At 51.6% G+C, this 18,374-nt stretch overlaps 1 protein-coding gene across 4 annotated transcripts; it reads left to right on the plus strand.

Moving 5' to 3' along the window:
• Positions 1 to 1,643: 1,643 nt before the first annotated feature.
• QPRT (quinolinate phosphoribosyltransferase) lies at positions 1,644 to 17,477 on the plus strand. Of its 4 annotated transcripts, XM_045994064.1 has the most exons (6): positions 1,644 to 1,881; positions 6,385 to 6,462; positions 15,299 to 15,358; positions 15,753 to 16,288; positions 16,898 to 17,029; positions 17,105 to 17,477. In XM_045994064.1, exons 1-6 carry the CDS (start codon positions 1,869 to 1,871, stop codon positions 17,318 to 17,320), a joined length of 1,035 nt encoding a protein of 344 aa, XP_045850020.1. In that variant the 5' UTR covers positions 1,644 to 1,868; the 3' UTR covers positions 17,321 to 17,477. The 4 variants fall into 4 exon arrangements, with proteins under 4 accessions (XP_045850020.1, XP_045850021.1, XP_045850022.1 ...); XM_045994065.1 differs by lacking the exon at positions 15,299 to 15,358 and having other exon boundaries at positions 1,654 to 1,881; positions 17,105 to 17,476; XM_045994066.1 differs by lacking the exon at positions 6,385 to 6,462 and having other exon boundaries at positions 1,657 to 1,881; positions 17,105 to 17,476.
• Positions 17,478 to 18,374: the final 897 nt, after the last annotated feature.

Genomic DNA, 18,374 nt, shown 5'->3' on the forward strand with positions numbered 1-18,374 from the left:
CAGAATCCCAGGCAGGCTCCAGACCCAGCATGGAGCCCAATGCAGGGCCCAGTCCCACAACCCTGAGATCACAACCTGAGCTGAAACCAAAAGTCTGACTCTCAACTGAGCCACACAGGAGCCCCTTGGATCTGTCTTTTGAGTGAACCTAGCATCTAGGAGGATGTCCTAAAGGTAATACACTGCAAGGGGAGAGCATTATTCCAGTACAATTTGGATATAGCGGGGGGTCAGACCTAAGGGGGAAAAGAAGGTCAAGTTTGAAATACACTTATTCAGAAAACCAGATTTTAGACTAACTGGCTATTGGGTGATGGAGGGAAGAATGAGGTCAGACTTTAAGATTTCTTTCTTGGGAAGTGGAGGAGATGTGGATGACATTATGTAGAAATGCAGAGAGATGAGCAGTTTGGGGGGAGAACATAATGAGTTCATTTTTAGAACTTGGGAGGGAAGGCGGAGCTAGAGAGAGATTTGAGAGTCATCTCATTTTAGATAGCAATTTAAATAATAGCATCGATGCATAAATTATGTCCTGTGCCGTGCAGCATGGGAAGGGCGCCATGACAAGAATCAGGAGTGGAGCAGGCGAGCTGTTGTAACGAACAGCCCCCCAGTCTCAGGGGTATAACTCAGGAGAAGTTCTTTTCCTTGCTTATGTGACAGTCCAGTCCCCGTATTGGAAGCAAGCCTTCCATAAGGTCAATCAGGAACCCAGGCTCCTTCTACTTTGAGGCTCTGCGGTTTCCAGTGGGGAGAGAGGGCAGCATCCCGGGAAGGCTTTCAAGAGCCTGGTCTGGAAGTGGCGGTATCACTTTTGCTCACATTCCATTGGACAGAATTCAGTCACGTGGTGGCCTCAGTGCAAAGGAGGCTGGGAAATGTAGTTTATCTGTGTGCAGAGGTGGAAAAGAGAAACCACGCACTTCACCCAGGGGACACTGAAATGCGAGGTTGGATGTAGGAAGTAGGACTTGCAAGAGTCAGCAAAGAGCCTTTAAGAGAGAAACTAGAGTAAGGGTGCCTGAGTGGCTCAGTGGGTTAAAGCCTCTGCCTTCCGCGGGGGTGGGGGGGGGGAGGTGGTGATCCCGAGGTCCTGGGATGGAGCACCGCAGGGACTGTTTCTCTCCCTCCCCTCTCTCTGCCTGCCTCTCTGCCTGCTTGTGATCTCTGTCTGTCAAATAAATTTTTTAAAATCTTAAAAAAGAGAGAGAGGGATTGAGAAAGAAACCAGAGTAAAAATGCCATCGAGGAGAAAATAGTTTGGAGGCCTAGGCTAGACTGAGGCAAGCAAGGTTCAGGGTGCGAGATGGACCTTGGGAAGAGGAGTTAAAGGAAAGGAAGTGTTGATTTTCTACTCTGTCATTCACAGAATTTTCTCATTTGATTATCTGTTGAGCCAACGAAGGAGGAATTACCCATCTTACAGCTAAGGAAACTGAGACGCAGAAAAGGTAAAAAGGTATTCAAGATCAAAAAGGATGGAATTAAAGTCTGAACCCAGGGCTAAGGCCCATGATTCTCCTAGTGCACCCAGAAGCTTTCCAGCTGACACCAGCAGCCTCACAGCCTTTGGAAGGCTGGGTGTGTGGAGGGAACTGGGCCTCTGGCTCAAGGAAGAGGGGACTTCGAGTTAGACAAGCGTGAGTTCCTCCAATGCTGTATAGAAAGCGAAAGGAGGAGGTGTGTCCAGCCTGTCCAGCCACCAGGGGTCCTGGGAGTGGGCAGGAGGGAGCTCCAGAGAACTGGAGAAGGGCAGGCTAGGCCGGCCCCTTCCTCCTTCCTCTGGCAGCCCCACCCCCACTCTGGGCCTCTGGGAACACAGGATCTGAGCAGTGGACACACCAGCCCTGCGCCTCCAAGCCGTCATGGACCCTGAAGGTAAAAGAGCTTCCCAGGCCTCTCTTCTCTGTCCCGGCCTGTATCACCATCTCACCTATCCTGCCTCCCTCCCAATCCCCAGTAATCAGGGTCCCTTACCCCCCTCCCCCATTCTCAGAAAATCCATTCTCCTCCTTCCCATTTACTCTCTGCCCCCCTGTCACCCTCCAACCTCTCTGAACCCCAAGCACTTCTTCTGTCTTCAGAAAGCTTCTTCTCTTTCTATAGTCCCCAATGAGTTCTGGGGAGAAAGGGGCTTGAATCCCAGGAAAAGAAAGGTCCGGGTGGTCTGGAGGAAGCCCTGTCTGGGGAGCAGCTCTGGACTTTGCCCCTTGCTAGCAGGCGGGGAGGAGGGGAGGCAAAGTCCTGTCCCTTCTGCAGCCCAGTGGGGGAGGGGGCTTGAGCCCAGGGACGCTGCCTGGGGTGGGAGCGATGTCACTAAGGAGGTCCTGTGTTTGGTGATAGGGGCCAGGGTCTGGAGTCAAAAGGCTCGTGTTTGAATCCGGGCTCCACCGTGAACCTGCTGTGTGACCTCAGGCAAGTCACCTGACTTCTTAGAGCCTCCTCTCTGTGCATCTGTAAAATGACAGTTTTAGTTCCCAGCTCTCAGGGCTCTGGAGAGGACAAACAGACTATCTGGCCAGTGCCTGGAGGACAGGAAGCCCCTTCTTAAGCTCTCGGCATTTTCCCTTTCCCCTCCCTGGGCTGCTGCTTCCCCAGCTCTGAACTGCCTCCCCTGCTTGGGGCTTCTGCTGGCCCCAAACATCTGAAACATCCCGCTGGCCTGTGGAACCAGTTTTCAGAGGGGATTCAAAGGAGCTTTTGGTTTAGAAATGACCTCAGAGTCAGAGCCTGGGCTCAAGTCCAATCCCTGCCACCTGCTGCGTGTGACCTGGGACAAAATGCTTCTCCTCCATACGTTGATTTCCTCAGGGACGAAGTGAAAACATTGCCTTCCCTTGGGTTGTGGGGAGGGTTAAGTGAGATAATACACCTAAAGAGCCCTCGGTGTCGTCGTTCTCCTGATACCGATTCCCTGCGTCCGGCTCTCCAGCGCCGAGCGCTGCCCAGATCCCACTTCCGTCTTTGGAAGCCTTGCGAGTCCATCTCCACCGGGACATCTCCCTGGGGTGTCAGACTTGAAGACCGCCCCCGTACCCGCTCCGTTTCTGTTCCTGCCTCACCGTCCTCCTACTTGGACAGGAAACCACAGGGTCATCTTTGACGGCCCATTCTTCCTCCTACCCCAATATCCAAACAGTGGTCCTGTCCTCTGCGCTTCCTGTCACCTGAGCGCCACCAAAACCTCTTCCTTTTCTGTTCTGTCCTCCCTCTGGGGGAACAGCCTGGGGAAGGCTTCCTTTGCTTCACTGGGGGATGTGTGCGTAACTCCATGCGGCCACTGGGTCGCTGACCCCACAGGAACTAAGCCCGGGAGGGAGTAGACAAGTCAAAGGGATGAAGTGAAAGCTGGGGACATGGGGCCAAGGGAGGGGACAGGGCAGAGTTGGGGCAAAGAAGATAGGAGGCAGGGAGCAAAGACAGGGAGGTCAGACTTGGCCAAAGTGTGAGTGGGGCGGGGCAGGCGCAGGCCAGTCTGGTTATGTGTGTGTGTGTGTGTGTCTGTGCGCGTGCGTGCCGGTACTGTGCTCTTTCTTTTACAGCATTGGGAGCGAGGCCCTCACCACCCTTCCCCAGGGCCCCTGCTCCTTGCCCGGGCTATTGCGACAGCCTCCCATCTTGTATCTTTCAAGAACATCAGTCACAGTTTAAATATCTAAACTTCCAAGTGACTTCTGACCCAAAGTTTTTGTGATTTTCCCATTGCCTGTTGAACAAAACCCTCACTTGTTCCTGTCATTCAGGGCCCGCTCCATCTGGCCTCATCCTGTGGCGCAGCCCTCTATCTTGCTACTCAACGAAGCAGTCAGCTTTGAAATTCTGTAGATTGGTTTACCGCTGGCGTGATGGGCAGTCCAGTTGGGCCCTATTTGGAGGTCATTTCTCCTCTCTGGGGAGAGAAGGGTAGATAAGAAAAGAACTTTAGCTGGAAGCTGCGGGGCTTACCAGCCTCTGTCTCCATCTGGTGTCAGCCCAATGGATCAACAAATAAATAGCAGGAGGAACAAGGCGGCCAGGGTTACACACCGTTGTTCAGAGACATCTGTCTAGGCATGGGCGAGTCACCTCTTTCCCTCCTCGTTGTGGCCCTGTGATTGCTTTCCTTTCCTTTTCCTTCCTTTTTTTTTGAAAAATTATTTATGTATTTATTATTTGAAAATGAGAAAGAGAGAGAGAGTGGCAGGCAGAGCGAGAGAAGCAGGCTCCCCGTTGAGCAGGGAATTGATTCAGGGCTCCATCCCAGGACCCTGTGATCATGACCTGAGCTGAGGGCAGACACTTAACCACCTGAGCCACCCAGGTGTCCCCAAACATTGTTTTTAAGACTTTTTTCTTTTTTCTTTCTCTCTCTTTTTTTTTTTAAGATTTTATTTATTTATTTGACAGAGAACACAAGTAGGCAGAGAGGTAGGCAGAGAGAGAGGAAGGGAATCAGCACCCCCGCACCCCACCCTGACCAAGCAGAGAGCCTGATGCAGGGCTCAATCCCAGGACCCTGGGATCATAACCTGAGCCCAAGGCAGAGGCTTTAACCTGAGCCACCCAGGCACCCCTCTTTTTTTTTTTTTTTTTTTTAAGTAATCTCTGCACCCATCATGGGGTTTGAACTCACAACCCAGAGATCAAGAGTCGTATGCTCTGCTGATTGAGCCAGCTAGGTTGTCCCCCAACCCAGGTGTTTCTGACTCCCGACCCCGATGTTCCCATACACCAGGGCACGAGCCCTGGAACCATGGGTGTGGCTCACAGAACTCTGCAAATGTTGACACGATAAGCACAGAGCAGTTTAAAAAAAAACCGCTTAGTGCTAGATGTTGGCGGTGAGAGGGGTGAGGTCATTGAGGGGACTCTGGGGCCATCCTGCCTGAGTTCATGACCTGACTCCCCACTTCCCAGCTGTGTGAACTTTGTGAACTTCAGGTGTGTTATGTGGCCTCTCCATGCCTCAGCTTCCTTGTCTGTAAAATGAGGAAAGTAATGGGACCCACCTCTTAAGGTCATTGTGAGGATCGGGTGTGCCAATAGACGTAAGGTGCTTGGCACAGGATTTCAGAAGGATCGCGTAAGTGTCAGCTGCTTTCTACTTATCTATCTGTCTGACCTCCGCCTCCAGCGTGAGGCTCAAATTCACAACCCCAAGATCCAGAGTCGCACACTTCGACTGAGCCCACCAGGCATCCCTGTGTTAGCCGTCATTATTATAAGACATTTTGTCCTTCCAGATTCTAGCCTAGACAAATGGTAGCGGGCAACTGTTTTAAGAAAAATTTAGGAATGTCAACCCTTTAAAATGAACAACTTCTGAGTTGATTTTTTTTTTCATGTAAATTGGGGAAATTGGGGAGAACCATCCTTTTTTTTTTTTAAGTTTATGTATTTATTTTTAGTAATCTCTACACCCACCATGGGGCTCGAACTCATGACCCCGAGATTGAGAGTTGCACGCTGCACCAACTGAGCCCTCCAGGTGCCCCCTTGCTGACTCAGTTTTAGCTGGAAAACATACCAGCCCCATAGCCGCGCGCACAGGCCACGTGATTACACACAGAAGTAAGAGCTGTTATGCCCGAGTTTTCACGTCCAAGAGACCACCAAGGAGCCAAGCACCGATGCAATCCGACGAGGGTTTATTTGACAAGCTCAAGCTTGGGCCCAAGTATACCCGACACAGCGGAGTAGGGACTTGGACCCCGAGCCAGATTACAGTCAGAGTTTTTAAAAGGCAGAGTAGGGGTAGACTCAGCGGTGGGTGAGGACAAAGGGGGTTATGGATGATGTAAGTCTCTACGGAATTTTGGAAGCGAAGTCTCCAGGACCTTGAGGGGCTAGCTGTTGTCTGGGGAAACGGTTATTCATTACCAGTAGTAAAAATCTTCTCATGAGACCCTTTAGATGTGTATCAGTGGGCCATATGCTTGGGAATGATCGCTGACACTATCTTAGAGGTTTAGAGATAAAGTTTCACATTTCTCCTATCAAGTGTCCTTGTTAGTGAGATTTAGGTTTAGAAGAAATTTCACTTTATTTACATTTCCTTCTGCCTCAGCCTCCTTCAGTTTTATGGCGGGGAGGGCGACATTAGGGCTTAAGGAACTGAGTTATTTGTCTCTTGAAATTGGGCTATTGAGAAGATGGCTTCTTTCTTGTGAATCACTAGGATCTTTGTGAACCGAGGGAGACTCCTGTCTTGCAGGATTGTGATCTCTGCAAGTTAACTATTTGTTTTTCTTTTAGGGCAGCCAGGGGTGGCTGAGGGATGTCACACATACTACCAAGGGGAGGGGAGCGGGTGGAGAGGGGGTGCAAGGTGCCAAGATGGCTGTACTTACGTCAGGGCCAGACTCGAGGTGGGTACAGCCGTGTTTTTCTTGGCCTCCACAGAGCAAACACTTGCTATACTCATCTTGGGGGCATTCACAGAGCCTCCGCGTATGCCCGTCCATCCCAGACAGGAACGAGGTAAGTGACTGATGTAAAGAGGAAGGTGTGGGGGTTCTGATTCTGGCCCAGTCCCTCACGGCCCCGAGCCACCATCCAGGGAGGGCCACATGGAAACACAGTAAACATCAGTCAGCCATCCAGACAGAACAGCAAAAGTGGACATGCGGGAAAATTTTCCCGTATTCTGCCAGAGTCATCACTTTATCTGTTTTTTACATTATTTGTAAAGAAAGGAGGGCAGGAGGGGCACCTGGTTGGCTCAGTTGGAAGAGAATGCAAATCTTGATCTCAGAGTCATGAGTTCGAGCCCCATGTTGCGGGTAGAGATTACTTAGATAAAGATTTTATTTATTTATCTGACAGAAAGAAAGAGCAAGCACAAGCAGGGGGAGTGGCAGAGGGAGAAGCAGCCTCCCCACTGAGCAGGGAGCCCGATGCGGGACTCCATCCCAGGACCCTGTGACCACAACCTGAGTCGAAGGCAGACCCTCAACTGACTGAGCCACCCAAGCCTCCTGAGATTACTTAGATAAATAAAACTTTAAAAGAAAGAAAGAAGGGCGCCTGGGTGGCTCAGTGGGTTAAAGCCTCTGCCTTTGGCTCGGGTCATGATCCCGGGGTCCTGGGATCGAGCCCCATATCGGGCTCTCTGCTCAGCGGGGAGCCTGCTTCCTCCTCTCTCTGCCTGCCTCTCTGCCTGCTTGTGATCTCTGTCTGTCAAATAAATAAATTTTAAAAAAATCTTAAAAAAAAAAAGAAAGATGGGGCGCCTGGGTGGCTCAGTGGGTTAAAGCCTCTGCCTTCGGCTCAGGTCCTGATCCCAGGGTCCTGGGATCGAGCCCCACATTGGGCTCTCTGCTCAGCAGCGACCCTGCTTCCCCTGCCCTCTCTGCCTGCTGCTCTGCCTGCTTGTGATCTCTCTCTCTGTGTCAAATAAATAAGTGAAATCTTAAAAAAAAAAAAAAATACTCCAGTGTGTGTGTGTGTATGTGCGTGTGTGTGTGTGAACATTTTCTTTATCCATTCTTCTGTCGATGGACATCTGGGCTCTTCTCATAGTTCAGCTATTGTGGATGTCGCCGCTCTAAACATTGGGGTGCAGGTGCCCCTTCAGATCACTACAACTATATCTTTGGGGCAAATACCTAGTACTGTGATTGCTGGGTCATATGGTAGCTCTATTTTTAACTTTCTGAGGAACCTCCTTACTGTTTTCCCAAGTGCCTTTTCACCAACAGGGTAAGAGGGTTTCCCCCCAGAGATGCCAATTTCAATAAGCTCCGGACAGCCAACTAAGAGACCAAGGGTACATCCCACAGGGTAAAACGTTAATCTGTGAAGTGTAGGCACCTTGAGAGAATTTTTGCATATACCAACGACAAGGGTAGGAGCAGGACAGGGCGTGACAGCTGTCCCCTCCAGATGGCAGTTTCAGTACGAGGTCTCCTCGGGTTCCTGCAAAAACAGCGCTCCCTTCTCAAAAGTTCCTGTCAGTAGTAGCTGCTAATTAGAAGAGATGTATTTTCAAAGCTCCCCTTTTGTTGGAAATGCAGGAGAATGGGGGCCTGAAGCCAACCGGACGGATTTATTTTTCACAAATGGAACAGGGAGCGGGTAACATTCTGACTCTACAACAGAGAAGCCATGCAGTGGGTCTCAAAGCTCCAAGAGAGTAACCCCAGCTGGTGGAGTCACTTGGCGGGGGGTGGGGGGTGGACACAATGACATGGGTCTGTACGGGTTGAACAGGGGTAGGATTTGTGATGAAATGCCAGGTCTGAGGCCGTGTGGCAAAGGCCCGGCATATGGAAGGCGCCTGTGGGTGGCGGTGACGATTCCCCCTGCAGCCCCAAAGCTCTTGGCTCTGCTACTAGGGACCACGGTGCAGACCAGTTACGTTGGAATCTCTGGGATTGGGGCCCCACATCAGCATTTTGCTGAGCCCCCTAGAGAATTCCATTGTGCAGCCAAGGTCGAGAATCATTGCCTTGCTCATCTTAAGGAAAATTTTCCTTGACCCTCTGTCAAATGAGGGTCCTCGCTCTCCTTTCCTTCCTTCTCTCTTTCTTTCCTCCCTCGCTCTCAACCTCCCCCTCTTCCCCTTCCTTCCTTCCTTCCTTTTCCCTCCTTCCTCCCTCCTTTCTTTCTAAGATTTTATTTATTTATTTGACAGATGGAGATCACAAGTAGGCAGAGAAGCAGGCAGACAGGAGGAAGCAGGCTCCCCTCTGAGCAGAGAGACTGATTCGGGGCTCGATCCCAGGACCCTGAGATTATGACCTGAACCGAAGGCAGAGGCTTAACCCACTGAGCCACCCAGGTGCCCCAGATTTTATTTATTTAAGAGAGAGAGATCGCGAGTAGTGGGGAGGGGGAGAGAGAGAAGGAGGCTTCCCACTGAGAAGGGAGACAGACCAGGCACTCAATCCCAGGACTCTGGGATCAGGACCAGAGCTGAAGGAAGACAGCTTAACTGACTGAGCCACCCAGACGCCCTTAGGACTTTTCTTTTTGTTACAACTACAATACAATGATCACAACTAAATTTTTTTTACACCTAAATTTTTAAAAAATATTTTATTTATTTATTTGACACGGAGAGACACAACTAGAGAGGAAACACAAGTGGGGGGAGTGGGAGAGGGAGAAGCAGGCTTTCCAACGAACAGAAAGCCCGATGCGGTGCTCCATTCCAGGACCCTGCGATCATGACCTGAGTTGAAGGCAGACACCTAATGAGTGAGCCACCCAGGCACCCCTACATCTAAATTTTTAAAAAAATTTCCTTAATGGGGGCGCCTGGGTGGCTCAGTGGGTTAAGCCTCTGCCTTCGGCTCAGGTCATGATCCCAGGGTCCTAGGATCGAGCCCCACATCAGGCTCTCTGCTCAGCGGGGAGCCTGCTTCTTCCTCGCTCTCTGCCTACTTGTGATCTCTGTCAAATAAATAAATAAAATCTTCCAAAAAAAATTTCCTTGATGTTATTAAACATCTAATCAGTGTCCAGATTTCCAGTTGTCTCATAAATGCTCTAATTTGGTTTCAGTTTGTTTGAATAGGATCCAGATGGGATCCATATGTTGTGATTGGTTAGCATGTGTCTTAAGATTCTTTAGATGGGGGGGTGGGGGGGGTGGGGGGATAGTGGGTGGCACCCGGGTGGCTCAGTCGGGCGGTTAAGCTTCTGACTCTTGGTTTTGGCTCAGGTAGTGATCTCAGGGTTGTGAGATCGAGCCCCGTGTCTGGTTGAGACTCTCTCCCTCTCCCTCTGCCCCTCCTCTATGTGCTCTTGAGCACACTTGCTCTCAGATAAATGAATAACTCTTTTTTTAAAAGATTCCTTTTAATTTTTACTTATTTTTTTACAAATATTTTTATCTATTTGAGAGAGAATGTGCACAAGCAGAGAGGTTGGGCGGAGGAAAGAGACTCCGTGCTGAGCAGGGTACCCAAAGCAGGGCTCCCTCCCAGGACCCTAAGATCATGACCTGAACCAAAGGAAGTCAGACGTTTAACCAATAGAGCCACCCAGGTGCCCCTAAAGATTTTATTTTCAAGTCATCTCTACACCCAGCATGGGGCTTGAACTCAAGACTCCTAGATCCAGAGTCTCATGCTCTACTGACTGAGCCAGCCAGGCGCCCCTGTTTTGAGATTCTTTTAATCTTTTGTTTTCCTTGCAATGTGTTCGTTGGGAAAATGAGGTTGTCCTCTGTTAGTTTCCTGTGGTGTGAACTTTGCTGGCTATGTTCCCATGGTAGAGTTTAACATGTTCCTCCGTCCTCTGGTTTTCTTACAAATTGGCCGTTGCATCTGGATGTCTCATCTGACTCTGGCTTAGCTGTTTGGGCAAGAGCATGGCTGGGTGTTGGTGGAGCGCCCAGTATCTGGTTGTCTTTCTTCTTTACCTTGAATTTTGATGTTCAGTGTCTGGATTCACTGGTTCACTGGTGTTCCAAGATGGCTCCTGCCTCTGGCCGCTCATCGGTTCTTGCTTCTTTCGTCTAAGTGAACAGTTTAATGATTTTTGGTAAATTTGCTAAGTTGCACGCCCATCTCCACAGATTATTTCCATCCCTCCAGTACAACAACGTGCCATTTAAGGTTAATTTCCAACCCCGGGCAAACACTGTTCTGACATCTGGCTCCTTGAGTTGCCTTTTCTGGACATTTCATGTAAACGGAGGCACAATATGTGGTCTCGTGTGAGCACTCGTTCTTTTTTTTTTTTTTTTAGTAATCTTTACACCCAATGTGGGGCTCGAGCTCACCACCCCAAGATCACCAGTCACGCTGTACCAACTGAGCCTGCCAGGCACCCGGGAGCATTGGTTCTTAACCCTCACGGGCATCTGAATCACGGGGGTAGGAGGACTGTCCCAAACCTTGGGTGCCTGGGAACCACCCCCCTGAAAGATTCTGATTCAGGGGCTCTGGGCTGGGGCTGAGCAGCAGAGAGTCTGAAAATCTCAAGTGGATCTCTGCTTTCTCAGTTCTTCCAAGAAGAGCGATCACCCCCCACCACCTCCACTTCCTCGCCTCCCATGTGCTAGTCCTTGACCACGACACTGGGGCTTCTGCCTGCACCGCACAGCACTAAGACTGCTCCAGCAACGGCTTCCCTGCTGCTAAGGCTTATGCCCACTTGCAGCCTTCCTTCTAGTTGCATCTGCTCCCATCCTACTTCTTGAAACCCTCAGCTCCAAACACCCACTCCATCCTGGTGCTGCTTCTCTTTTTAAATACTGGTGCTTCCCAGAACCCTCCTCTTCTTACCTGACCTGCTGATCTTACCCGCTGCTGGGCTTAGTCATCACCCGTGTCTGCCGGCAGCTCCAAAATCCCCATTCCTCACCCACTGTCTGTCCGGACGCCAGCACCCACCTTCAGGGCACGGCCAGTGCACATTTTCCTGCTGGCATTTCAACCCTAACATCTGCAGAGCCAGTCTCTCCCCACCCCTCCCCACTCTCCCACCCCCCATGCTCTGCTGCTTCCCAGCTGCATCCTGGTATGAGCCTCCTTGACATTCACTTACTGTGCTTATAAATGGGAGAAATCCCCTGTGGTGAGTTTCAGATGAGAAAACCAGAAAGAACCACGGAGCCCACGCTGGCACCCCAGAGGCTTGCAGATTGCTGCCTTCGGCTGCCCTCATCCTCGGCCCTGACTGGTGCCTTGTGGCAGTTTGCAGCTAAACCCATGGCAGAGACCCAAGGCTTCCACATCCCATGAGATGCTCATTCCGGCAGACCCTGCCTTAGAAACAGCTCTTGCTTTTGCCCCTGCTTGCTATTCCCATCGTTCCTGCCCAAGTCAGGGCTTCGTCTCTTTCTGTCTGGCCGATTGCCTCAGCCTCCTTTCACCTCCCAACCTGTCTCCAGTGGGTGGCTAAGGTGACCCTTCCAGAACAAAATCATCATTCTGTAATTCCCTTGCTTGGGGTGCCTGGCTGGCTCAGATGGTCAGTCAGTAGTTTGGGACTCTTGATCTCGGGGTTGTAAGTTCAAGCCCCATGCTGGGTGTAGATTTTACTTAAACATAAAATCTTAAAAAAAAAATTCCCTTGTGCTTAAAATTCTGCGACGGCCCCTAAGATCTGTCCAAATTGCTCAGCTAAATAATTTAGGCTTTTCTCACTCTGGCCATCCCATTGTTCTCCAGAAGCCCGCCCTACAGCGTTTCTCTATGTTCTTGCTTTTCAGTCTCAAACACCTGCTCTCAGCCTGAAATGCCACCCCCCTACACACACACACACCATCACCTCATAACTCTGCCTGGCAAAGATTACTCATCCTTCAAGGCTACAAAAACTACCTCCTCCTTCCTCGCAGACACTTGGTCATTTCTTCCTCTGTGCTCCCTCGACCCTTGGTAAAGGCTCGGTCATCCTTTAGCAAACACATCTACCGAGCGCCGGTGTTCCCGAGAGCTTTGCTGATGGTAACTCATTTAATTTTAATAAAACCCTGTGAGGTGATTATTTTCCTTATCCCTGTCACAAAGGAGGCACCTTCGAAGCCCCGGAGACTTTCAGTCCCTTGCCCAAGACCACTTAGCTGAAAGTGGCCGAGCCCAGCCCGTAGGGCCCCGGAGTCTGGATTCTGATTCCTTCCACTGTGCAGTCTCTCTGCCTGGATAAGTATCACTGAACACCAAGTATTAAGCAAAACAATACGAAATCACCAATATTTGGCCATTCTTGACCTATCAAAGCAGCACATTTATGTGGTTCTGTGTGTTAGCCCTCTGGATGGAGCAGAAAACTCTCTTGGGATGACTCATTTTGGCCGCCAGCGTAGAGCATAGGTGAAAACAAGGAGCCGACTGAGCACATGGCCGGATAGGGGGTCTCCGAGTGCCCCCTGCCAAGGACATGCTATCTGAGAGAAGACCTGAAGGAGGAGTGGAGGTGAATGGGGGCGTCTGGGGTGAGGGGAAGGGAAGGGACTTCTGGGCAGAGGCATAGCCTTGGAACAGCATAGGCTAAGGCCTGAAAGCTAAGAGGGAGAGCTGCCCACTCTGTCCCCCAGCAATTAGTAGCTAGCACACAGCAGGCATTCAAGAGGGATTTATCAAGGGTCGCCTATGGGTTGGAGCCTCTGACTTCGGCTCAGGCCATGGTCTTGGGGTCCTAGATTAAGCCCCCGTCAGGCTCTCTGCTCAGCAGGGAGCCTGCTTCCTCCTCTCTGTCTGCCTGTCTCTGCCTACTTGTGATCCTGGTCAGAATAAATAAATAATCTTAAAAAATCGGTCACAATATATAAATAATCCTTTAAAAAAATGAAGGATTTGTCAAAAGAATCAGTGAAAAATGGAGAGAAGAATCAGCTGGAGTGAACAGGATGAACGTGGGGTTTTAGGCAGGAGAGTGATTGAGTTTTTATCGTCTTATTTTAAGGTCAGGTTTAATGAGGTATAATTACAAGGAATAAAATTCACCCTTTTCTGTGTATAGCTCTGTGGGTCTTCACAAACACATCAGTGGTGTAGCCACCATCAGAGACAAAATACAGACTAGTCTGGCCCCAACCTCAGACTCCCTGGTGCCGTTCCTTGTGGCCAGCCCCTCCCCCACTCTTAGGAAACCACTAGTCTCATCTCTTGCTGTGGTTTTGCCTTTTCCAGAATGTCATATGGATGATGAACTCAAATAGCACGTAGCCTTTAGAATCAGGCTGCTTTATTTAGAATAATACATTCGAAACTCATCCCTATTGTGTATGTCTGTAGTTGGTTCCTTTATTGCTGAGTAGAATTTCGTTGTAGAGGTGCCCCATGGTCTCACCAGTTGAAGGATTCATGTTCACTTTAAAAAACAAACATCAGGAGCGCCTGGGTGGCTCAGTGGATCAAGCCGCTGCCTTCGGCTCAGGTCATGATCTCAGGGTCCTGGGATCGAGCCCCGCATCGGGCTCTCTGCTCCGCAGGGAGCCTGCTTCCTCCTCTCTCTCTGCCTGCCTCTCTGCCTACTTGTGATCTCTCTCTCTGTCAAATAAATAAAATAAAAAATCTTTAAAAAAAAAAAAAAAACATCAGGGACGCCTGGGTGGCTCAGTGGGTTAAGCCTTCAGTTCAGTCTGAAGTCTGAGACTTCAGCAGCTGAAGTCTGCCTTTAGCTCAGGTCTTGATCCCAGGGTCCTGGGATGGAACCCCATATCAGGCACCCTGCTCAGCGGGGAGCCTGCTTCTCCCTCTCCTGCTCCCACTGCTTGCGCTCTCTCATTCTCTGTCAAATAAGTAAATAAAATCTTAAAAAAAAAAGAAAAAAAGCAAACATCTCTGGACCTGGTGTGGATGGAGTGGGAGTTTCTGCATCGCTGCTGTATGTCCGGAGCCTTTGGCCTGGCGGGCTGGTGAACAGTGGAGATGGGAACTACGTCTTTGTCACTTTTACTGACTGTTCCCAGCAGCCAGCCAGGGCACAGCTGCCTCTGGGCAGGAATGGAAGCCAGTTGGAGCAGAATGTGGGAAAGGAGGGCTAGGTACAATCCTGGGTAGTGGGGGAGGTTAAAAATCCTGGGTGCTTGGCTTTGGGGGAGAAATGTTGGGCAAGAAGGGCCTTATTCTGAGAGTAGAACAGGCCAGAATTCCTGGTCTTAACTTCAGCTTGGAGCAAAAGTGAGGAAGCGAAACAAAACCGCCTAACATAGTAACCAGTTGAAATCCCCCAACATGCCATCCAATGATCTCCCCCTCCACAGAGGTGCTGCGTCCATCCAGGACACAAGCACATGAGGCTGCAGGTCTTCTCCTGGCCGATAGATGGCGATGTTGCACCGTGTCTGAGCTCACCCATCCGTTCAACAGACCTTATAGCGGGTTAACCGCTAATATGCCCGCGGAAAGGACCGCCGTGGGCACTACCCTTGGCGGTCATTACCCTTTTTCTTTTTCTTTTTTCTTTTTTTTTTTTTTTTTGACAGAAAAAGAGAGACCACAAGTAGGCGGAGCAGCAGGCAGAGAGAGAAGAGGGGAAGCAGAGAGCCAGATGTGGGGCTCGATCCCAGGACTCTGAGATAATGAGCTGAGCCGAAGGCAGAGGCTTAACCCACTCAGCCACTTAGGCACCCCGGCACTACTCTTTTTCTTATGGGGAAAGGACTCGCCCACGCTCCTGAAGCTGTGCCTCACAGAGCAACGGCTCAAGCCCAGTTTCCCCCTGCACAGACCTTCCTTGTACAGACCCCATCTCTAGAGAGAGGACAGTTCATTGAGACATCAAGCGTGGGGGCGGGGTGCTCCACGCAAGAGGTGCAAAGGCAGAAGAACCTACGGGCACGGCCGTGCAGCCTGGTGGGTCGGACTCTGCCGCCCATTTGCTGTGTGACCTCAGCCTACCTGCCTTTACTCAGCCTGCACAGCTGTGGAGCAGACACACTGGCCTCCTGCCCGGGCAGCGGCAAAGGCAGCAGGTGACTCGGGGGTCTTCTCCTTCAGTCGGTCACTATCTGTTGATCCAGAACGGGTTTGCCACAGACTATAGGCCACTCAGTTAAATCTGAATTTCAGATACTCAACAGATAATTTTTAAGTGTAAGTACATTGTAAGTATCATTTATACTTAAAAACAAAAACAGAAAAACCTTTGATGTTCGCCAGAAATTTAAATCTACCTCGGTGTCCCGTGTTTTTATTTACTTAATCTGACAACCTCGTCCAGTCCACAAGGTCCTCTGCGGGACCCCCAGATCTTGACCCTGATGGGCTAGCCCCCAGTTTCGCTGGTCCTTAATTGTTTGGACAACCACCCCCGACTCCCAGAGCGGCAGCCAAAATGTAACCTCCTTCTCCATCTTTCCCTCCCAGGCCTGGCGCTGCTGCTGCCCCCCACCACTTTGGCCGCCCTGGCAGACAGCTGGCTCCGAGAGGACTGCCCGGGTCCCAACCACGCAGCTCTGGTCACGGGGGCGGCCCCCTCGCAGGCGGTCCTGTGGGCCAAGTCCCCCGGGGTACTGGCTGGAAGGCCCTTCTTCGATGCCATCTTTGCCCGAGTCAACTGCCAGGTCTCCTGGTTCCTCCCCGAGGGCTCAAAGCTGGTGCCCGTGGCCAGGGTGGCCGAGGTCCGGGGCCCCGCCCACTGCCTGCTGCTGGGGGAGCGGGTGGCCTTGAACACGCTGGCCCGCTGCAGTGGGGTGGCCAGTGCCGCCGCCGCCGCCGTGAAGGCAGCCAGGGAGGCGGGCTGGGCCGGGCACGTGGCGGGCACGAGGAAGACCACGCCCGGCTTCCGGCTGGTGGAGAAGTATGGGCTCCTGGTGGGCGGGGCCAAGGCCCACCGCTATGACCTAGGGGGGCTGGTGATGGTGAAGGACAACCACGTGGTGGCAGCCGGAGGCGTGGAAAAGGTATGTGCCAGCTCTTGCCCCAGCCCGGCTCCCCACCGTAGCCCTTGCGCTCTACTGGGGACCCGCCCCCTCAACCACGCCCTGGGGAACAGTGATGGCCTCGAGTCAGGGCTGCTGGACCCCCTTGATCCCTCTTATCCGGGAGGTCTATCCGCCAGATGGGCGAGTGGCCATCTCTTCTCTATCGGTGCTCAGGGACCTGCTCTGACGTTCAAAAGCAAAGGGCGGGCTGCCGGGGAACTTGGTGTTGGCAGGTCACCCTAGCTCCCTGGACTGGTTTCCTGGGCAAAAATGTTCTCGAAGACGCCTTCCGGTTTTGTGTATTTATTTTTATTTTTTTCTCGGTGCAAGAAGGCATTTTTCTTATAGCAGGAGGACAGGACCCCTGGGCAGAAAGAGCCCCCTTCCAGTTTCCATATTCTCGAGTCAAACCAAACTCCCGTCCAGCTGCCGAATATGGCTGGTGTTTGGCCATTTTTCTGATCCACTCAAGTGGTCATTTCATGCGGTTTCACCTAGTGCGAGAGAAACCACTGGGTTGCCTGGTCTTCTCACTATCCACCCCAGGGCCGCTGTCCTCACTGTCCTCTTCCCCTACCTGCCCCGCAGGCGGTTCGGGGGGCGCGGCAGATGGCTGACTTCGCCCTCAAGGTGGAGGTGGAGTGCGGCAGTCTGCAGGACGCTATGGAGGCAGCCGAGGTGGGAGCAGACCTCGTCCTGCTGGACAACTTCAGGCCCGAGGTGAGGCAGGCTCTGCTTCCCGGGAAGCGGCCGCGTGGGGGAACCCTCACTTCCCCTTGGCTTGTGTCCCCTCAGGAGCTGCACTCCACGGCCGCAGCGCTGAAGGCCCGCTTCCCGGGTGTGGGCGTGGAGGCCAGCGGGGGCATCACGCTGGAAAACCTCCCTCGGTTCTGCGGGCCCCACATCGACGTCATCTCTCTGGGGATGCTGACCCAGGCTGCCCCCGCCCTGGATTTCTCCCTCAAGCTGTTTGCTGAAGGGACCACTCCAGTGTACCCTGCCTTACCGTAGCTCATCGACTTCTCCCTCTAATCCTGCCCCGCCCATGGGTACGCTCTCTCTTAAATAAAATCTTTTTAAAAAACAGAAAGAAAGGGTGCCTGGGTGGCTCAGTGGGTTAAAGCCTCTGCCTTCGGCTCAGGTCATGATCCCAGGGTCCTGGGATCGAGCCCCACATTGGGCTCTCTGCTCAGCAGGGAGCCTGCTTCCTCCTCTCTCTCTGCCTGCTTCTCTGCCTACTTGTGATCTCTCTCTGTCAAATAAATAAAATCTTTAAAAAAAAAAAACAGAAAGAAAGAAAGCAGGCATTGGTCATAGTTCATTGACAAGTTCATTGGACATAGTTCATTGACGGTGATAGTAAATACATTTTATGGTCAATGACATCTTATTATTTGAGCATTCGTGGCATCAGGTCTGAGATTCAGTTGGAACATTCTACGTGGTTGGTGCCCATGTTGTACTGGTTATTAAGTGTTTTGCCTCTCACCTCTGGCAGGAGGTGAGAAGCTGCCCATTCACTTCTGGGGTCCCCAACAGACTCCACCATGCACTGTCCATTTGGTGCCCTTTCGGTTCTGGTTCCATCGTGCTATTATTAGTTGGGAGAAGAAGGTAGGCGCAGGGTAGGGGGGGCCAGAGCGAAGGTTAGTTGAGGGAGTAAGGGATGGGGCAGGTGGAGGTCCCCATTCAGATGTCAGACTTCCTTTCCTGCTAAGTCAGGACTCAAGGGTCTAAACGGAGGCTCTAGGTCCAGCCTCCCCTCTCCACCCAAGGGCTCGCTTGCTCCTTTGTCTGGCCTCCCTACCCTTCTAGGCTGTCTCTGGGAGGAAACGTGACAGGAGAGCTCCCAGGACAAATGGTCACTGAGGTGACTCTTCACAGAAAGACTCCAGTCTGGAGATGTACTCCCCTCCCAGAACCCAAGGTCTTCTCTGCCCTTTGCCAGAAGGAGAGGAAAACAGCTCATCCACAAAGCTCCTTTCCCAGGGGGAGGCTGCGGGTCCTAGTCTGCCTTAAGGGAGGTAACCTATCCCTTGGCCCCTTCCTCAATTCTCCAGACCCC

Source organism: Meles meles, chromosome 21 (assembly GCF_922984935.1).
Source record: "Meles meles chromosome 21, mMelMel3.1 paternal haplotype, whole genome shotgun sequence".
NCBI classification, from domain to species: Eukaryota; Metazoa; Chordata; class Mammalia; order Carnivora; family Mustelidae; genus Meles; species Meles meles.

What these genes read in the sequence shown, in the direction of transcription:
- QPRT (XM_045994064.1), top strand. An exon ending in CCATCCCAGACAGGAACGAG is followed by an intron (nt 6,463 to 15,298) that starts GTAAGTGACTGA and finishes GCCTTTACTCAG; the next exon opens with CCTGCACAGCTGTGGAGCAG. An exon ending in CAGCCGGAGGCGTGGAAAAG is followed by an intron (nt 16,289 to 16,897) that starts GTATGTGCCAGC and finishes CCTGCCCCGCAG; the next exon opens with GCGGTTCGGGGGGCGCGGCA.